The 21,290-nt window shown below is 39.4% G+C and overlaps 1 protein-coding gene across 2 annotated transcripts in view; it reads right to left on the bottom strand.

The window, feature by feature from the left end:
• Nucleotides 1-21,290, bottom strand: part of ENOX1 (ecto-NOX disulfide-thiol exchanger 1) — a 285,547-nt gene that overhangs the window by 98,430 nt on the left and 165,827 nt on the right. For both annotated transcript variants that reach the window (XM_031056831.1, XM_031056830.1), the window contains 2 exons: nt 3,064-3,237; nt 1,454-1,660 (listed from right to left, as the gene is read on the bottom strand). In XM_031056831.1, coding sequence (XP_030912691.1) covers nt 1,454-1,660; nt 3,064-3,237 — 381 coding nt within the window. The remainder of the gene's footprint in view (nt 1-1,453; nt 1,661-3,063; nt 3,238-21,290) is intronic.

Consider the following 21,290-nt stretch of genomic DNA (forward strand, 5'->3'; position numbering starts at 1 on the left):
CTTCCTTCCTTCCTTCCTTCCTTCCTTCCTTCCTTCCTTCCTTCCTTCCTTCCTTCCTTCCTTCCTTCCTTCCTTCCTTCCTTCCTTCCCTTTCCTTCCCTTTCCTTCCCTTTCCTTCCCTTTCCTTCCCTTTCCTTCCCTTTCCTTCCCTTTCCTTCCCTTTCCTTCCCTTTCCTTCCCTTTCCTTCCCTTTCTCTCTCTCTCTCTCTCTCTTTCTTTCTCTATTTCTCTTTCTCTCTCTCTTTCTTTCTATATAGTTGACAGTGATTTGAGAGACAGCTTGTTTCCAGCTGGGGGAGCTTTCAAGGGACACCTACAGGATGTTGAGGTTCTGTCCTTATTGCTAAACAGAAGATGGTCAGGGTGGGAGCTCAGAGAAGAGTCCTGGGTTGTTAACTCTCTCCCAGGCTCAAAGGTCCCAGTAGGTGCTTTGAGGTCACCTAACACAGAGCTTGTGTAAGCAAGCCAGTCTGTGCCAGCTTGTCTTGGCCAAGGAGCGCTCCCTGGACCTTGTTTATTCAAGAACGCATTGTATATGGGTTGAAAGTGTTACACTACAATTGTCAGTCAAAACAGTGCTTTTGAGTCTCACCAGGACCCAGAAAGATGGATGAACCAGCCTGTGGAGTGCAGACAAATATGTACAGTGCACGTGAGCCAACTTAGTAAGGTGAAAAAGGACTTGTTTAGCAAGTCAATCCTCAAATGATGAAAATTAACCTTAAGAGGACACTGACAGTCACAGAAGCCAAAAAATGTGAAAGCAGAATTGTTTTTCATCTTTTTTTTTTCTTAATTTTTTCCCCAGTGAATTAGAGTCTGGGGGAGGAGGGGGTTGTTTCCTTGGTTTTTTGTTTTGTTTCGGGTTTTTTTTTTGTCTGTTCCTTTGTTGGAAAATGAAGAGATTCTGAAATTTTACACCCTGTAATTTCTGCAGTGTTCATTGTCATGGGAGGCAACAGACGTAGCCTACAGATGGGGCTCAGAATCTAACCCATGCAGTAGCTGAATACATGCATGCATAAAGACAGACTTTATTCAGGCTGCACCACAAATCTATAAAAATATGCCAGTGAAATTGCCAGCCTATCAGAAAAATTGGCACTGGAAAACAGCAGAGTTCCTGGCCTGGTGCCCTCCTCTTTCCACAACCTGTGAGCAAAACTATATAAACCTGTGTAAATCGAAAATAAGATTGTTCTGTAGTGAATTTCAGGATCTGTTGCATTGTTGTGGGATGGCAGGAAATTGCTCCCAGGTAAGTAACATACAACACCATGCATGAGTCTTGGCAGACAAAGGAGAAATAACAGAATTGCCCCTTGCCACTTCACGCTCCAGCCACTGGGTTCAAGAAAGACTTGCTGAGACAAAAGCTAAGAAAACAAGCAAGCATTAGCATCACAAAATACAAAAGAGCAGCAAGGAAAATCCATTAAAAAATGTGAAGTACCAGAAAGGTAAATGGCTTTATCAACCATGAACTCCTCTGCAAAACGGATGTGACAAAAATTCTTCTTGCTTTTCCGAATTGCTGTTATATCTCCACACTGCTCAAAGACTTCCTGAATAATTTCCTCCGTTGCGTTTTCTGGTAATCCTCCAACAAACACTGTTTTACACCCAGGAGGTCTCTCTCTTGTTGAAGGTGGTGGAAGATCTAAGTCAAAACAGAAATTACATTGGAATACAAAATTTGTCTTTTGATCCATTGGCTCTACTCATCCCTTTAATCAGTTCTGGGCAGCAACAGTTACCTGACATAGTATAGAGGCAGAAGAGAGGGACAAGCAAAACAATTGAATATTGCAGAGATTATCCAAAATTGATTACTTGAATCTAAACCTTTTCAAGCTTCAGGTGGTACTTCAAACAGTTATTCCTGCCACTGCAGGTTGTTCGCCAGGACAGAGTGTGGCCTAAAAGGGTTTTTCTCTTCCCCCCATGGCCACACAAAATCCAGAAAAATATTCTGTTCCAAAGCAGAGGAGCTTCTGCAACTGATTGGATCCTGAGCACAGATCCCAGACTCTAGTGCAGTGCATTCAAAGCCTGAACTGCACCATCTCTGGCTCATACCCATCACTCGCCATGCTCACCATGTGTGTGGGCTGTGAGCAAGCCCATGCTGTGTACACCCTGTGTACTTGGACTGGACACCTTTCCCTGGTATTAGCATAATTTCATTTCTGTCTCAGAGTACAGGAGCAGAGCAAACAGAAAAACAAAGTGGGAAACACAACAAAGTGACAGCATGATGAAAACACTCTGCCGGTTATCTGTTTTGTCTTGTTGCCAGATAATGGAGCAGACGGCAGCACAGAGGAAGGATAACCTCATTGTTTACAAGTACTCATGAGGTGGAGTAGCTAAAAATGCTACCTTCATGGATATAGGGAGAGAGAATTTATACACACATATCGGAAAAACTATTAAATTTTTGAAAGCCATATAAAAAATAAAAGCTATCATGATACTTCACCTTGTTTATACACAGTGAAAGTAATTCTCTAAGAATGAATATCAGTAATATTACTTTTTTTTTGGCCCTTTAACACAGAAAAGGAGGTTGCAACCTTAGAGTGTGTATATATATATATATATATACACATACATACATACATACATATTCACATACATAACCAGTTTGATTAAACTGTGATCTGGATGCACTGCAAATCCAGAACACCTGAATATTTGCTCAATGTTTTCATTTCACAGACACTTGAAGAGGAGTGCAGAGATGAACAGCACCATATAACCTTTATGTTTTGTGACATCCTGATCTACAGGAAAAACAGGTATATACTATGAGAACTGTAGATCTTTAGGCTGTGTTACTTTTCTTGAAGTATTTTTCTTTTTTGTACAAGCTTCACAGATTTTTATGTGACCTTACAGAGGTGAATAAGGATGCACTTATACCATACCTGCTTTACACACAGAATAGACCTTAGAAGGAAAGACCACACATGTCTGTAATTATAAAGCATAATGTTATTAGACAAAAATATTCATGCAATGTATTTAGGAAAGTAACATTCTTTCTTCAGATGCACTTACTTGGGTTTGGAGGAAAGCGTGTGCAGCTTTTGCAGTGAATTATTTCTTTGACTACAGGCACATCTGTTGGTGGTGGTGGCGGCACTAATCCCATGCCTGGTATCATTGGGTTAATTGGAGTGATTCCAGTCATCATGCTAAGGCTCGGATCAAAGCCTGGTACACAGATTGAATCTGTAAGCATAGAACATAAAATCCTGGCTTATAAATCTTGAAACTACCGGTTAAAATTTTCTTGTATGGACACTTTCCCTCTAAGTCCATTGTTCTTGTTTGTTTCACAAGCATCACTGTGAGAATTAGGACAAGGGGAAAAAGAAAAATGGAAAAATTGAAAAATGGAAAAGGCAGAGAAATAGGGAGAAGAGAGGGAGAAGAAGAGAGAAAGGGAAAGGAAGAGGAGGAGGGGGATGAGGAGGAGTGAGCTGCATTCTCAGTGAAAAAAATAAACTACGCATAAAGAAGGGAATGTTACATAATCTAAAATATTAACATGACTGAGTAAAATGTAGCACATTAATGTGTAAAACCATGCACCATGAATATCTGTTATTATCTGGAATGCAATTTTCTTTTCATAATGCTACTGTGGTGTTTACATTGCTTTCTGCCGAAAGCATAAAAAGAATATAATTTAACATTGATATGTCCTCTCCAACTAATTGTCAGACAGATTTATTACAACATAGCCTTCTCACATAAGTGACCTTGATTTACAAACAATACAGGAGAAAGATCCATTTCTGGCTGCTTTATAGATGTCTAGTTAGCCAAGACTTCTAACCATTTTACCCAGGAATATAAATTTACAGCTGCAGAGAATGGAGTCTTTTTGAACCTTGGAATTAATTCCTTCTTGTCCTGTTATTTAATCGGATTAGTAGATTCACCTCAACACATGTACTATTAACATACACCACTACAGCCTCATAAAGTAAGATGAATATTTGGCAAGCATTTCTCTTTCTCCTTCCTGATCTCCTTGCCAAGACTTCCATACGTATTACTTAAAGCTGAAAGATTTACCGGGGAGCACCAGTGCTTTAACACCAAGAATTGTAATAAGCAGATGTTTCAGAGGAACCGAGAGCCAACTTCTGAAATTCACTTTCGCTAAAAACAAGGCTTTGGGTTTCTTGAGGCAAAATGAATAAAATATTTTGAGAGACCGATCTCTTTGTTGGCATAACACTGCTGCTATTTGGCATCATCAATTATTTAAAAGAAGAGAGTTACTTTGGTGTTCTACAGATTTTCTGCTGAGTTTTCTGGCTAGCAACTGGAAAGTATTTAATGATACGTGTAAACATGGGGTTTGGTAGCTCAGGAGCTTGTTTATTTTGAAGAAGCAAAGAGGGAACAGGGAAATAACTCCTTCTCAAGCATTGTTCACTTACATACATACATACATACATACATACATACATACATACATATATATATATGTGTTTGTGTGTGTATATATGAGCTTTGAGCTAATTTTGAAAAGGCAGCATGATTAATGAAACGTGACCAGAGAGACACCAGTTTCTTCATCCTAAATCTGCTGCTGAGAAGCTATGTGGCCCTGGGTCAGGCCTCTGACCTTTCTGTATCTTCATATCTGCATCTACAAAATAGGCACAGCAATACTCACTTACTGGCGAGTATTAGCTCACATTTTTATAGCACTTTGCAGGTGTAAAACGCTCCGTGGAGGCTGAAAATTAGCATTATTATTCCTGTGAAACATCTATAATCATATTCTCCAGGAAGGACAACTGAGAACTGAGAACTACTCTAAAGGAGCTCATATCTGTCTCAGCCGCACGCTCCCTGTTCTTCACGCACTGACTGTGAGCCTTCACCACCTTCAGGCAGTCCTGTACAACAAGCATAGCAAGTGCACAGTAAGCAAGGATTTGCTTTAGGCTTAGTGAAGACTAGTATTAATGAAAAGTCATGATATTACATTACTTTTTTAATAAGTGGGTTTTGAAAAAGGATTTGCTCTGGGTGTGATGCTTTTTTTTCCCAGTATCGATGTATATGCTATGCTTTTCAGATTTAGCTTTGAAACTTGGAGGCTGTCGTTTATTCTGCAAGATGCAGTGGAGGCCATATATTAAATATTCATGGTGAATGCTGGGAAATTAAGTTAGAGGTGAAAGGGCAACACATAATTCAAAGGAGTCCTTAGGCTATGCTAATAATCTTAATCTCAGTTTTACAAACCAAGCTTCTGACAGTCACAGAAGACCACCCTGTGCAGCACTCTCTGGCTGTGGGTGGACCTCCATTTTTGTTACTCCCTGCTAAAACATCCCACAGAGCTCAGTGGCATGCAAAGCAGGTCACCACGGTAGCACACCATGCTAGCACACTGCACCATACCAGTCCTCCCCTTGCATCAGGAGATACCAAATGAGGCATTTTGTCCATCCCTATGGACAAGTGTAGGGTCTGCTACAGTCTCAGCCAGATATGAAATTTCATATTGAATCCAATATCCACACTAGAGCTGCAGCATTCTGAAGCACAGGCACAAGATGATGGACAGAAGGCCAAGTTCTCCCTGTCCCATAAGTACCTTTCAGGCCCCATGTCACAGCCAAGGAAAAAGGTCATCATCTGACAAGTGCTACCACAAGGTGTATTTAGCTTTCGCTGTTCTGTCCTTAAGACATCCACCAGATACATTTCAGCTTTTCTCCAGGGCTAGTGACATGACATAACAGCAAACTCTGCCCAAACCACAGGCACATGTTCTCACCCAGAGCAAAGACGGCAGGTTTCAATAAGGTACAGCTCTCCAATTTTCCTTTGGCAGTGTTGCAGACACAGAGAAAAACAAATCTAAGGGAGATGGCCACAGGGAAGCTCATGTCCACAAACACGGCGAATCTGGGCATGGGGAGGAGAGCTTTTAGGCTGCATTCTAATCAGAATAGGTTTGTGAACTAAGCAGAAGAAAATTATTTGCCACTAATTCCTGGCACATCCAAGTAGATGTGACTTTGTAAGCAACTTTGCCTGTGTTAAATAAGTACATGGCTTTGTCATCAGTTTCTTTTACAACTAGAATCAATCTACAGGAGCATGAGCAAAGTGCTGGGGTCCAGTCCAACACTCATGGAATGTCCTTCTAGGAGTGCTGGGACTCTGTGCCTTCAGAATTTGATTGTGCTGAGGTATACTGAAGAGGACTCAGTCAATAATTCTTGAAATCTAATTCCACATCTTGCAGGCACTAATCCAAGCCCTGCTAAGGTCAATAGCAAGACTACTGAAGGCACGAACAGATATTAACCCTGACCAGGTTTAAATTCTCTGTCCTCTTGAATCAGTTGCTTCATTTTCCCAGTGTGTTAAACTGAGAATGAAATGCTTTCATCCATAGCATGAGCACTGAGAGGATGAATAGGCACCAACTCTCAAACATCCCGGAAAAGAAAATCATTCTCTGAAAACTAAAAACTATTATTATGCACAGCAGTGATGGAAAATCCAGATGGATTTCTAAAGAGTGAAGCTCTTGTTTGGAAACCAGAAGAGACTAGTGGTGCTTGCATCTCCAGAGAAGCTGATGCATGCCACCTGGATATTGCTGACAAACTGTGACAAGACACTATAGATGGGGTGGCCTGAGGAAATACTGGTCTGGACTCTGAGGTGCAGAGAAAAAAAGAATGATAAAGTCACCGGAAAATAAAGTCAATAAATTTGCCACATCTGTGATAGGATCTAGAAGAATCCCAAGTTTAACTATATTAATGCTATTGAGTGGTGCAATAATAGAAGTTGGATATATAGCTCTTGTCTAGAAACAAGGGATGATCATCCATCAGCACCACCACTGCAGTCTGCTCCACGTCCTGGCAAAATGCCTATCTGGAGCAGGGCCAGGACACCAAACTTAGCACTGGAGGCAACTCCTGTTGAACTAACTGGTGAGATTGTTGGTCTTCAGCATGAAAGAAAATGATAACAGTTATGCAAGGATTTCAAAAAATAGGAATCAGTCCTGCCCACGTATGATTTTTTTTAACAGATCCCCTTAAAGATATGATTATTAAGATACTGTAGACTTTAATATGTTACACCAAACCAAAGGATATATTACATTTATAAGCAATGCACCTGAAGATTTAAAAAAGCAATATTTATGTTTTTAGTAATCATGGCATTTTTTAAAGGGATCTATTTATATTTATGCAGTTAGATAAGGGTTTATAAATTATAAAAACAATCTAGAAGAAGAGACAAAATTTTCATTTAAAAATGTTAATAAAGAATTAATAAATGAAATCATTAAAATGGAAAGTAAACAGAGATCATAAAGAACTTCAAGAATGGAAAAGCACATGTGGATACTGTGCAAAAGGCTTGAACATTCACACATTTGTATAGGAAAATAAAAGTATTAACATCAATATTTTGAAGAGAGAATATTTTGAAATGGAGAGGCCTAAATTTGGCAAAGCAAGCTAAATTCCTGTTTCATCTGATAAGAAATTGGCATGGTGGTGAACAATAAAAACCTCTGGAAAGCAAATATTTGGAATTGGCAGTCAGAGAGACAATAAGAAAAACCTTGAATACGTGGAGTAGTTTTTAAAGCTTCTTTTTCTTTCAAGGGGAATAAAAGAACAAAACAATTCACAGGAAATCTCTGAATCTGAAAAAAAACAGAAGAACAATAAAATTCCTTTGATGAAAACTAGATTCTAACACAGTAAGTAGTGTAAAACAATTGCTTTTATTAGGGTCCATTTTGGAAGGGCAGGAACAACTTTGTTTTCCATAAAAATTGCCACACAATCTTGTAGAGCCATCCTCCTTTCCTTCTTTGGCAATGGTTACTGTCTGAATCACCTTATGTTTTTGCCACATTATTGCTGTGCTCAGGTAACAAGGATTTTTATTCCTGCCAGCTCTGCTTTTGGGTATTGCACTCCATTGCCAATACTAAGTTACCACCACATTTCCACCAGCCCCTGCCACAAGGTATTGATCTGCTCAAAATCACTTTTTAAGGGTATAGTCCCCTCTACGATTCATAATATTAGCCCTTGGGTGTGTTTTTTATTTTCTTTTCTGTTTTTGCCTGCAACTGCCAATTGTTTCTGTGGAGTTTCATGACAGCTGCCAAGGTGTATTTCTGTTGGATGCACAAGAACATCCACCAAACAGGGGTTTGTGAGCACAAACATGGAAGGTTTCCACCATGGACACATCATCAGCCATGTGGCTCAGACATCCTGGTCAAACACACAGAGAAAGGGTGAGCAACAAAAACAATGATCTGAGCACAAAGCAACTAACAAAAATAATAAATGCTGAAATGGTTCCCATGGCCTGGGAGTGATAATTTTACACCTACAAAAATAGTCTGTTTTCTGCTAGGGAATGCCAACATGAACTGAAAGCACTAGGACAATCCTGGCAGAAGCTGGCAGTAAATGTATTAAGATGCTTCTCAAAGTTTGTTTTCTGTGGAGGAAAAAAAAAATCTGGAGACCAGATATTTGATTGTGCACTTCAGAAACATCATTGCTGAGTATTTTGAGACTGAATATTGAATTGATTTCTAAAAGTTGAAATTAAAATTTTCCTGAAAAAGAGCACATCTAACAGACAATCTGCTTCCCTAATAACAAATACATATATACATACATACATACATATATGTGTACATAAACATATAAACTGACACTAGAAAATAAATGGTTCCTATTTTTTTATTTGAAATAAAGAAAGTGCCTTTTTAGAGTAAGGAAGAGTTACTCTAAAAACTTGTATTTTTATCTAAAATTCTCCCTCAAAACTCAGCAGTCTGCCAGTGCCTTTATTATCATCACAATCTAATCTTTTCCCTAGGAGCAATTAAGAATGAATATTCAGCTGCCAGCCAGAGATCAAGGCTGGATCACTGTTTTCCCTCAATTCCTAACATCTTCTGGGTTTCACAAAGCTTTTGGTGGACGTGACTCGTTTGGTCAATATTTAGGGCTTCTCTCATCAGCATCTTTGAATACATTTCCTTGACCAGTTTAGACTTGTCTGTCTCTAAAACAGATGCTGGATTGTCTGGTAAACTTCTAGGCACATAGTAATAAACAAAGGTGGGGTAAAAACATCTGACAGCTCCTCCATTTGACCAGTTTAGCCATTATCATCCTGTCTTAGAGCAAGGACCGTCTGACTGTGGCCAGTAGCAGAAGCCTGGGGCACCAGAATAAGAAATAAGGAGGCAAAGACCAAAATATTCTTAGCTAATGTACACCGAGTGCTTACATATTTTCAGTGAGGAGGTCATAACTGAACAATGCTTTCTAGCAGGCACATGATTTATACCTTTTTACTAAATCCTGCTATGTACCTACCTACATTTTGAATCCATTGGAACAGCTTTGTATCTGTGGCTTTCACAGTGTGCTAGTGAACAGCAACTGAGTTGGGAATTGTGCTTCCTTTTCTTTGCTGAAACAAGGTATTTGGCAGTTCCAGGTGCACCTTCTAGATCTTCCATCCTGAGAAATCATGAATCCCTTATTTAACTTATCCACAAGATTCCAGATTTAATTTCTGCTTTTATAGTTTGCCATGTGTTTGACAAAGTGACCTTTGTCTCTGTGGAACTGCTGCAAAGGAATATGGATACGGAGCCTCTGATTTTGGCCCCTTTTAAAATCATGAGCAGGTTAAGTGTAAGGACAGAGATGTCTTTGTAGGTGCTCTTCTAGTCCTTAGTTGTTGAAGAACTGAGTGCTGAAGACGTGGGCAGATGCCCTTACAGAGATGCTGCAGGAACACAACCAAGGAAGGACCACATGAGCACAGGACTCCTGCAGGAACAGGAGTAAGGGGTGCAGGATCAATGTTTCTGTTTGTGGTTGTGTTTGTGTGTGTGTGTGTGTGCACATGTGAAGGTGTGTGTTTGGAGGAGTGGAAAGGAGTGAGTTGAGAAGGGCCAAGAAATCAGCTTCTTGACCTCTGGCTTCCTCAGTTGGCCAGGGGATCCCTGTTAACACCACTCAGCAAGAGCTACATTCTGTGAAACAGAGCCTGGTCTGTAGCAAATGCAAGTCTCTAAGGGAGTTTTGACAAAACAGAGGGTGAGGGGGAATCCAGATGAATGTTTCTCATTAATAATCAATGAAGTTATAATTTATGTGAACTCTACAGTGTCTGCCAGACCCACTTCATAAACAAAGCCCTTGTAGCATCATCAAAACACTTGGCACTTGAAAATTGGATCTATGAGACATGTATCACTGACAAAGCTTTAGGGCTGTATTATTGTACTTGCTTTTTTGAAGAAAGAACAGTGTCTGCACAGAAGAATAGTTTACAGCAGACAATCCCAAAACTTTAGATGCTGTTCTTCAGAGCTAGTTATGCTGTAGCTGAAAACACTAAAAGCAAATCTGTACTCCTCTTGATCCCTGCCCACAAAAATCACTTGACAAACACTATATTTAGAGCAATATACATGACAAAGACTAAATTAAAGAAAACCACCTTCTCTTTTCACAAGCAAATCACGGGGTGAATCCTGGTTCATCCTTTATTGCTGCAGCGCTTGGCACAACAGGACCTCAATCTTGTTTAGAGCTTCTAATGCAATGCAAATAATAGGAGAGAATAACAAATAATAATAATACAACAAAGCGTTACCACAATGGATGCCACTCTCTTCCAAAGATGCAATTTCAACCCTGTCGTGTTAAGAAATCTACAATGTTATTGTTATTTCTAATACTGTTTCTGCTTGTGGATAGCCACCAGTGCCATTTTTACCTCAGAGGGGTTTCAGGCACTACCTGTCCATGGTAAATCTATTTAATTTCATCTTAGAACATGTCTGCAAAAAAATACCTGACAGACAAGCCCTAGAGTGATCTGGAAAACTCAGGGCTTAATGTTGAGGGAATCTGATGATGGCTTGTCAGTTTGTAATGCCTGACAGCTGCATGTGTAAGAAGCTAAGCCAGAAAAAAGTGACTAATCTTAGTCTCCATCCACAATCAGCTCCTCTTCCAGAAAAGACAACAATATTGTCTGGACTGTCTCTGTCCATACCTTATCCACAGGCTCTTTTGACCCGTGCCAGGATTTTGAAGGATTCATGAGTTTATAGCACCTCGCAACATCCAGAGTACTGACCTTCCCAAAGTCTGCTGCTTCAGAACCTTTCCACAGAATAGGAATAATGGGCTTCTTCCACATTTTCACCAATAAATCACTTCATTGCTTGAGGTCAGTCACAAGTCCATTGTGAAGAAAATAACAAAAAATGCAAATTGTGCACAGTGCCACCTGGTCCCCAGTTAATGGCTCCTGAGCTGCAAAAATATGGGGCTGGCCAATATGCAAGATGCAATGTAATACATTGTCTACATGCTGTAAAATGTGCACAGCTGCTATTTCCTGACTTTCAAAAGTCTTTGTGTGCTCACTATTTGCTGCTTAGGACAATCCTCCCCTGTTCTGAGATTTTTTCCCTCAATTTCTTCAATTTTATGCTCATTGCAATGGGCTATTTAGTAAGGTTAGCCTCAGCCAAACTAAGTAGCCTCTCTAGGCTCCAATGGACGCTGTTCAGTCTGTTTGCCAAATGAACCTCTTCCTAAAATAAAATGTCACCATGTTCCTTGAAAACAAGATCACCTTTCACTTCAAAGTCCTAGAAGATGAGAAAAGAAGTAAATAAAACATGATTACACAGCCTAGGAACTGTTAATGGATTTTTTTTTCTTGCTTGATGTCTAGGAAAGTGCTGTATTCCAGAAATTTGAGAGGAATTGTACAGGCACAAAAAGAAAAAAAAAAGTTTATTGGAAGATACAAGCTCCTAAGATGTAAATGAATACTGAAAAGAAATTGGAGAAATAGGAAAAATTTCAATTCCCAAGCTATGTTAATACTGAAATATGATCCTAATAATTAATGAAACATAAAAAGCTTTCAGTGTGTAAAAGATGGTAAAATACCATCTTCTGGTTATTAATCTGACCTCAGAGAAAATGGGTGAAAAAAAAAAAGAAATTCGGACATTCCATTGGATATTTTCCAAATGAAAATAAAAGGGACTCATTTTTCTCATGAATCATGAAAGAAGTTCTGGCTATTAAGCTGGAGTTACTGTGTGGATTCTTGAATCTGTGGAATGCATACAAACACTCTCCTTGCATTTCCAGGGTCACGGGAGTAACAACAGCCTTGCCAAAACTGGAAAGAAGCTGTACAACCCAGAAAGGTGTATCAGCTGCACAGTCAAGTTCTTGCAGAAACACAACAAAAAACTGTGCTCTGACAGACTGAACGGTCCTTCCAGCCCTCTAGTTCAGACACCTGCCTCCAACAGCAAATCCCTGATTCTGTTCAGTACCAGAACAGAACGATTCTGAAGTGACACTTCCATATAATTTTCTCCCAACTTCCAACTCTCACTCTGCTGTTCAGGGGCTTTCTAAAGAAGAGGAAGTTTTGTGCCTCCTCCAGGTTTATTTTTTGGATGAATATACCAATGAGCTTTATTGCATGGGACGTATTTCTTTTGGTGTCATTACAAGAGATGACAGAAAGTTTCCTGTGAAATCAGCTGGAAAATCCTGACTACGATATTTCAAACTTTTAACCAAGTTATTCTACATGCATGCTTCTCTTTTAAAAGTCTGAGCAAACAGCCAAAATAGAGATTTAAGCTACAATTTTAAATTATTATTCCTGCTACTATTTTCCTAGTCTCTTTTATGCTAAATCATTTAAATAACGGTGTCAAAACTCTTAAATCTACAGTACCTTTAACACCCTGAGTACTAGAAGAAGGTTAAGTATACTAGATATAGTAAAGATTTGCTGTCTGTATATGAATGTAGTAAGGAATCTTGATATTTTGCATTATCCTCCACTAGAACTGTTTGACCTCCATACAGTTTATGGCAGTAACTTGTAGGACAATATTTGAATGCTCTGTGCATGAGCAGAATACATGTTGGATTTAAATTTGATTAGCTAACTGTTGAGTAAGTAATAGAGTGGTACTTGGTGAATTAATAAACTGTTTATTGGTTAAGAATTAACCAAGAATCCTATCTTGAGAATACTATGCTACATAAAACATGATCTGAAAAGAATCCAGAGTTGAGAGCAGCAAGTAATGCTCCTGAGTGTCTGTAGAAATAGTTATCTTAATTAAACTCCAATGCACTATGACGAAGCTATTTTGGCTGGATTTTTGCTATAAAAGCCACCTAGCACCTCAGCAACCTGAAAACACTCCTACGTGCTTAGGTCTCACTGCAAACATAGAGTGTTGGTGACTACAGCTCTTCAGGAACATGAGAAACCATTTATCTTTACATAAGCAGGTGCCTTACTTTACATTCTTTTACCTCCCTTAAGCAGGTACGGTAGCTAAGGGCTGGCTCGGGCCATGGGCAGCATGGGTCCCTTCAGACCAGAAGGATTTGGGAATTCACAGGGGTCACAGCCAGGTATGGCCTCAGCACTGGGGAGCCATGTGGGGAGGAAGAGTGATCTATGGTGACAAGGGAGCTTGCACAAAGACAGAGATGGCAGAGGATGCAAAATCAGACCCAAGACCAAGCACTTTGTGTTGAGGATGGGATGAAAGTTGTACAAACCAAGCGAATGGAAACTACTGTCCAAAGTACTTCTGCATTCAAAAGAGGAAGAAGGGCAAAAAAGACCATGGAATTTATTAACAATTCTCAGTCAACCTCCTTTCTGAAGCTCTGCATAATCCACAACACCCTCATCTTTGAATGATTTGCAACACCCTCAGTTTTTAGCTAGAGACCTGCCAGAGGGGAAGGTAATAAAGTCTGCTAGACAAAAACAGAGTATGTTGCTTATCAAACAGGAGAGGGGTTTTTTATCTTTTTCATTGTTAAACCTATGATTTTACCCATGTTCTCAAACACAAATAAATAAGTGAAAAATATTAAATAAAGAAATACTATAAACTTCCACAGGTTATCATTGCTTCTAAGCTCATGAATGTAGTATTGGGCTTGAGCTGAAAATATTTAGAATTATAGTTTTTGAAACATCTCTTAGTGAAGGCTCCCTTTGGCCACCTCCCCACTTCTCAAATTTCACAGTGTTTGAAAATTTTCTGATGCATTCATTGCAATTCAGGACTATGTTTCAAATTCCCTTCCATTTGTGAATACAATGATTCAATGACTGTTTGTAGATCTTGATGATCTAAGCACAAGGGCCCTCTCAGCTCTCTGAAGGGCTTGTTTTAGGCAGCCAGCTTCAATGGCCCAATGGCCAGCAATGGTGGTAACTGGAGTACTCTCCATGGCTGGTAGAGAAATCCCAAATGGGACGCCCCTAACTTCATAATAAAGCAATTCCTCTTTATCTATTTGAGTACAGTAATTATCCCATTGACCAGTTAAGAAGAGCCTTGACATTAAACCAGTGTCAGGAGAATGTGCATCATGCTAAGGTAGGTAAGGGTAGTCCATATGTCTGAAAGCTGTTACCTCAGCCTTTTAGCAGACTTAGACAGAAATTTCTGTGTGTTTTGACATCTGGGTCACAACCATAAAGTTTTCCAACACAAGTACAATAATTACAACATTATGAATACATTTTTCAGTTCATCTCCATTCCTTCTGTATATCCCTCAGAGCAGAAAACCCTTCTTTCCACCATCTGGGCATTTCTCTAGTACAAGGAAGGTCAGCAGCAGCTAGAGATGCCAGAATGGCCAGCTGCTCTGTAGCCTCCCTCCCCAGGGCCTCAGTACCGGAGCCATTATCAATGGAACGGTGCAGACTAATAAACCTTGATTTTGGCAAATAGCCCAGGGGCAGCCAGCTGGAATGGGTGAAATCTCCCTGAGGTTCTTTGAAGATGCTCTGGGACCTGTGCAGGGCAGTGCACAGAACTAGGTTAATGCTTCTGGCCCCCAGTGACTCCTTCCATCTCTCCTGCCTCTCACAGCAAGGGGAAATGGATGCCTCAACTAATAATAAACTGGCACTGAGCATGTGGAGAACACCAGGCCAAATATAAAACAGCTGGGGCTCTCTGGTCAACCATTAGCTTAGCTCAATCACAGCATTGCCTAGAGTCCTCTGGAAAACAGGTAAAAATAAGATGAGTAAATAAGAAACTTCCAAATCAAGCAGAAAGAAAAAACAACCAAAAAATCATCTTGAAACATTTGTATAAAGCTCTTATGTCTTGTCAAGGCATTTATTATGACGTAGCTTTTATTTTCTAACAGACACAAACCTCTCAGCATGTTCTTCGTCAAAAAAGGGACTAAAAAGATGAGAAATTATTACAGGAGGAAGAAGGAATCTCCCCAAGAGAACTTGCATCTCTGTACCTCCAAAATAGCTTAACATACAGGCATTGCTTTTGTCTGGTTTTGTGAGTAAAAAAAAAGAAAAAAGGGTGATATTTCACTTTAAGAAGTAGAAGTCTTAGCAACATTTTTACAATGTCATATTTCATTACTTAGTTTAACAGGAAAAAATCTTGTCTGAAAAGAAATCAGGAACTTTTAAAAATGAACAGCATACTAGAGAAAGCAGAATGAGATGGCGTGCATAGAATTAGCTGAACTTTTATTCATTAAGGAAAAATCCAGGTTTTGTATCTCCTGTGCATAACACATTTTAATTTAGATTATGTTAGTGGTTTGTGCAAAACTTGTGATTTAAAATTCTTGCTGCTAGAAAATTTCTTCTGTAATTTCTGGCAGCCTGCACTGAAGGTTCAGCTGCTAATATTGCAGAGCAGTGAACTAAGTGTATAGCAATTTCACACTCACACACAATCAACCCCACCATTCAGAAATGAAGTTGCCCTTCTTCGTATTTACAATTTACCATCAGAATCTCTACATGTGAGAGTCTTTAACAATAATGACAAGCAAGGTAGACAAACACCAAGAACAGAAGATATGTTCATTATTTGAAGAAGTATCTATTATTTTTACAAATTTAAATAAAGCAAAATTATGTCAGACATAGACAAAGACAGATTTTCCTTCAAATTATAATTATTCTGTATCCCATTTTTTAGTGAAAATGAATTTCTTTGTAACAATTGTGAGCTAGAATATGTTACCTACATTAAGATGCTTCTTTTGCCCCACCCTATACATTTCCACAGCCAGGGTTCTGTCAATAGCTTTATCAAATTTTTTTTTCAGATGTTTGTAAGTCAACTGTAAAGTAAGTTCCAAGATGAAAATTGGCAGAGTGTTGGTTGTCAGTTCAAGGATATATGATAGTATTGTTCTTAATATATCCTTAGCATATTTTTTCAAATATGAAAAAGAAACCCCAACCCAAACCTCCTTCACTGGCTTTGTTAAGTCTTGTTTTACAAGGTGTACAACTACAATCTCTGGTAGTGAATTAATATAAAAATAACATAAAGACGAGTGCAGCATGCAAATGTGTTGGGGATAAAGGTGTAGTTGTATTTGAAATTCTGTGTACAATAAATGCAGCATAATTGAGCAATGCTCAATAAATAGTGGGTAATTATTTAAGACTGAAAAAAAAATCTTTGCCAAAGTCTTTGTCAAAGAAAATCTTTGTCAAAATCTTTGTCAAAGAAACTGTGCAGGCATAAGGTGAGAGACAAGGTCTTGTCATGTTGATACAGGTCAGAAGCTGGCCAAAGAGATGGAAATTCAAGAACAGGAACTAACAAACACTTTCCACCTGAGTGGTGTGATTTCAAGTAATGTTAATAATTGTATTGAAAAGAGAGATATTAATATTACAGCAAAACATCCAACAGACATAGGGCTAATTCCCTGAAAAAATACATATTTATATATAAAAGGGATTTTAGAGGAACAAAGACAAGGAAGAAAGGAGAGCATAAGGATGGCAGTGCTAAATTAGTCTCTTTGCAGAGGACAGGCTGAATGGCTCATGCAGTAAACACCTGGCAGTGTGGCACTGTGCATTGAAGGCGTCAGGGAAGCCAATTAAAGATGAGCCCGCATAAGGGGTAAGAAAAATAGGTATGGGAAAATTACTGCAAGCCTCTTAGAAAACCCAGACTCTCACCTGACATGCCATGCTCTGTGTTACTCACTCCATCCTCTCCAAGGAACATAAAAGCACAGCAAAAACAGGACAATGAGTATCATCAGGAACATTATAAAGTAGCTCAGAGGAACCACGGCTGAAAAAGCCTTGGATTGCTCACCGGGGAGAAGAGGCAGTTGTGTAGGAGCATTACAAAGCTCATGAATTTTATAGAGGGGGGAGGTGGACAGGTACTGTGGACTGTTACATGATACAAAACTGAGAAGCATTTAGTGACATAAATGAAGAGATTATAAATGAAGAGCATGTAGGTGTAAACTCTTCCTAACTGCAAAAAGAATTATTCCCATGAAACTCCATGTTACATAAAACTTAACTGAATGAAGATCTTATCAGAAATAAAAAAGAAAGAAAGAAAGAAAGAAAGAAAGAAAGAAAGAAAGAAAGAAAGAAAGAAAGAAAGAAAGAAAGAAAGAAAGAAAGAAAGAAAGAAAGAGAAAGAAATGCAGACAAAAACCACACAGAGAAATACATCACACACCTTAGACAATAAAAGTGTTCAAAGTGATGGAACAGGAGGCAGGGTCATCTATTATTAAAATTGTCTGACACTTCCTATTACAACACCCTGTTGTCAGTTGCTTTTAGCTTTGCCAATCATTAACAGTTTGGACTGAAATTTTTACACATCGAATATCTGCCTGAGGCTGAAATACTCTGGAAAATTTTAGTCTGAACAATTCAATTGCTGCACAAATGGAGCCAGAGAAAAGTCCTTGTTTTTTTTTTTAATTTCATTATTTAAAAAAAACTGATGTGCCTCAGCAGCTGTAGCCCCTCCAGACTTCTGAGGGAGGATGTAATATTTCAGAATTGAAAAGCCTTTGCATTGGAGCAGTAACATTTGCCATTCTCTTTAAACTCTACCTGAAATTCAGGCAAATTATGCCTTTGAATAAAATTATATTCGCTCATACTCTGAAAACTAGGTCTATTTTTGGCTTTAATAGCTGAAATCACAAAGGATTACATCTTCCATGAATGTCCTGGATTATGTTTGTGCCTCTGCTCAACAAGCAAGGAAAGAGTTAAAGCAGAAAGGTCTAGCTATTGTTAACACTTGAAATGATTTGTTTCAGCTTTTTATAACTTGAAACCTAAAGTTGCCTTCGACTTTCTTTGCCTTCAGTCTGTGAGGTTTCCAGCTTAGCTGGTGAGGACAAATCTAACCTTGTGACACTTGCTAAGATCATAGTGGTTAAATCAGAAGATTGTCTGAGCAGCCTAAAAGCCTGTCAGGTCTGGAGCAGCTAATTGGGTCTTACCTCATACGTTCTGCCTGTCATTTTTCCAGCAACAGAACACAGAAAACAACAATGCCAGCAAGAAGAATTTCCCCCAAGTCTTGCTATTCTTGTCTCTCTATTCATTTATGGGAAAAAATATCTTTCATGCCAATTCCAGGAGAGTTTTGCAAAGTTCTGAAAGTTTAGCTTTGTTTGCTCGCTGACCCTTTCACTTGAAACATATCCACTCTGCAGGAGCTTTGAAGAGACACCAACTTTTCAAACTACAGCAGATACATCATAACCAGGATGCATCCTAGTCCACTCTGAACCAGCTCTTAGCTCCCCACCTAACCCCAGTTTTACCAGGGAGGCAGAAAACAGCTTTTAAAGCAGTAAGTGAGGGCCAGGCAGATGATGGCAGCATTTTGCATCTACTCCAGGGTGAAAGAGAGAAAGTGTCAGAGCTGATGATATCACCCACCCTCCCTTGCCCTCCTCTCCATCAGAAGAGGCTCAGCTCTCCCTGTTGTTCTAAAATGGGCCCAGCAAAGGGCACATAGGGAGATAGTGGTGAAGGAGGAGAGAAGGGACAGTGACTGGCCACACCATCAGCTTGGTTGGCATGGGTTGCATGGCTTAAATTCTGTAGGCAGCCCATGTGGTTTGGCTGGTTGAGCCAGTAGATTTTCTTGGGTATTTTCACACCAGCTGAACTGATTAGCTCTGTGGGTTATGTTCTTGGCTGTACTACAGCTGTATTCAGGGGAGCCTAGAGAAGAGGATTTTAGCACTTGGGACTGCCAGTGACTGCTTTGTCCTTTGCCTTGTGCTGAAGGGGCCACAGGACAGCTTTGTGGGGCTGTGGTACTTCACAAAGGCTGCTCCTGGGCCATGGCCCCGTGCTCTGCTCTGCGCAATGCCAGCTCTTAACCACCTTTGCCACGCCAGTGAATTTTTGGCCTTTGACATTTTGGGCAGATTTATAGCTTATTTGTACTAGTGAAATGGGACAGAAGGACAAGGCTAAGAAAGGTCCTTTCTAAGCCTAGTGTAAGGACTTTTAACTCAGCCAGTAAATTTGCTGTTCAGAGAGGTTTTTAACTGGCTCCTTTGGTCTCTGGGTTCCAGCACTGAGAGGATTTATGTTTCACACCATGTACTGTAGTTCCAGATATTTAAATCAAGAACATACTTGTCTGAGCTTCACAGGAAAGTATACTACTTCAGATAGAATTATGGCCAACATCTTTATGTTTTGTTGTCACTTAAACATTAAACAGCTCCATGCTGCCTTGTATAATTCTCAAAACAGTCAGGTTTCTCAGATTAAATGCCAGTCTCACATTATGAAACAAGTTGTGGTCCTGAGAACTAAATCACAAAATAACTATGGTACTAGGCCAGGAATTCATGTGTAATAATTTTGCCTCCACTTCTTCCAACAAATCCAGATTACAGGTCTTATGTTATCAGGAACAGTCATGGTCACGGTACCCCTCCAAACATGAGCTGACGTCATTCCAAATCCATTGTCTCATCACATTTGATGGATGAGACATAGCCCATCCATCAAAAAAACACCCAATGTGGCAGAAGTAATGGAAAACCCTTCCCACTTTATCTGCCACTTTATAAATCTGACTGCACTTGACTGATTCTTTTTCCCTAGGGCTTGTTAAATTTCAGCAGAATTCCCTGTCATATTGTGAACTGAATGTGAAAAAGCAAAGTGACCAAACTGATACTCAGCAAAGCTAAAATGCATGGTAACACTGATTCTGAAGGTCAGAAAACCACAATTTATTAGAATGATTTTTCTAAGAAAAAAACAAAGGTAAGGGGAAAAAAAAGCCTCTTCAGGAGAAAAAGAAACTCATAGATCTCAGAAAAAAAAAGGGGGGGGAGGGATGAAAAAGAGATGGCTGATGCGAGTAAAGATAAAAAGGTAAACCACCCATCAACTTCTTATCTGGGATTCTCCTTTGATGGCAATCTACTGCAAAGCAGTATACTCTAAAATAAATATTTTGGACTGCACTTCACATCCAGCTCCACCAGTGTGACTACACTGCTACTGCCAGGACTGTGTCAGGGTCCCAGGTGGCAAGCATGAAAACAGAAACTCATTATGGAATAAGAAATGTAAGAACTCTTTGGTGAGAGCACATTCCCTGCAGAGTGCTATGAAAGTAAAAAGAACATTTAAATAATACTGGCCCTTGATCCCCTCAAAAGCTGAAAGCACATTTATTCAGCTTGAATTCCAAAATCCCAGCCACAGTTTATAAAATGTGCTTGATCCTTGTGTAAGACCCTTTGGCATTTTCTTTCAGAGAAAAGATCTCCAGATGTCATTTTTACAGTTCATCTTAAGTAAATGTATGTGTTTAGCTAAACAGGCTTGAATGCAAGAGGCACCTAAGAGAACAATGATGAAATGCTTGACTTGATTTATGGACCAACTGTTAAATTCTCATTTAGAACATCTGGCTGGTAAGGTGATTTGAAAACTTTTTCTGTCAGTGAATATCAGCACAGTAGGCTCTTCTACCTTACAGACAGCTCTAAATTGTAAATGTAATTAGTGGAGAAGTGGCATCAGAGCGTATGTCTAAAGTCACATTCAGCTTATCTATGCTCACAAAACATTCATTCTACAACATTGCCAACATGTAATGTGCAATCACTTTCAACTTTTTAATGAACAAAATATACAAAATACCAGCTTCAAAACCAGAAAGTTGCTACCTACATGCTGCGCAGGCAAGTGCAGGTCTGTCTCTCATGACAGCCCTTCAAAGTAAGCTCATGGGCTTCCAAGACAACTTCTCAGCAGCCACTGTGGCTTGGATTTGGTAGCCCAGTTTTCTTCCACACACCTGTATCTATTCCC

This window comes from Geospiza fortis, unplaced genomic scaffold (assembly GCF_000277835.1).
Source record: "Geospiza fortis unplaced genomic scaffold, GeoFor_1.0 scaffold194, whole genome shotgun sequence".
In the NCBI taxonomy this organism is placed as follows: Eukaryota; Metazoa; Chordata; class Aves; order Passeriformes; family Thraupidae; genus Geospiza; species Geospiza fortis.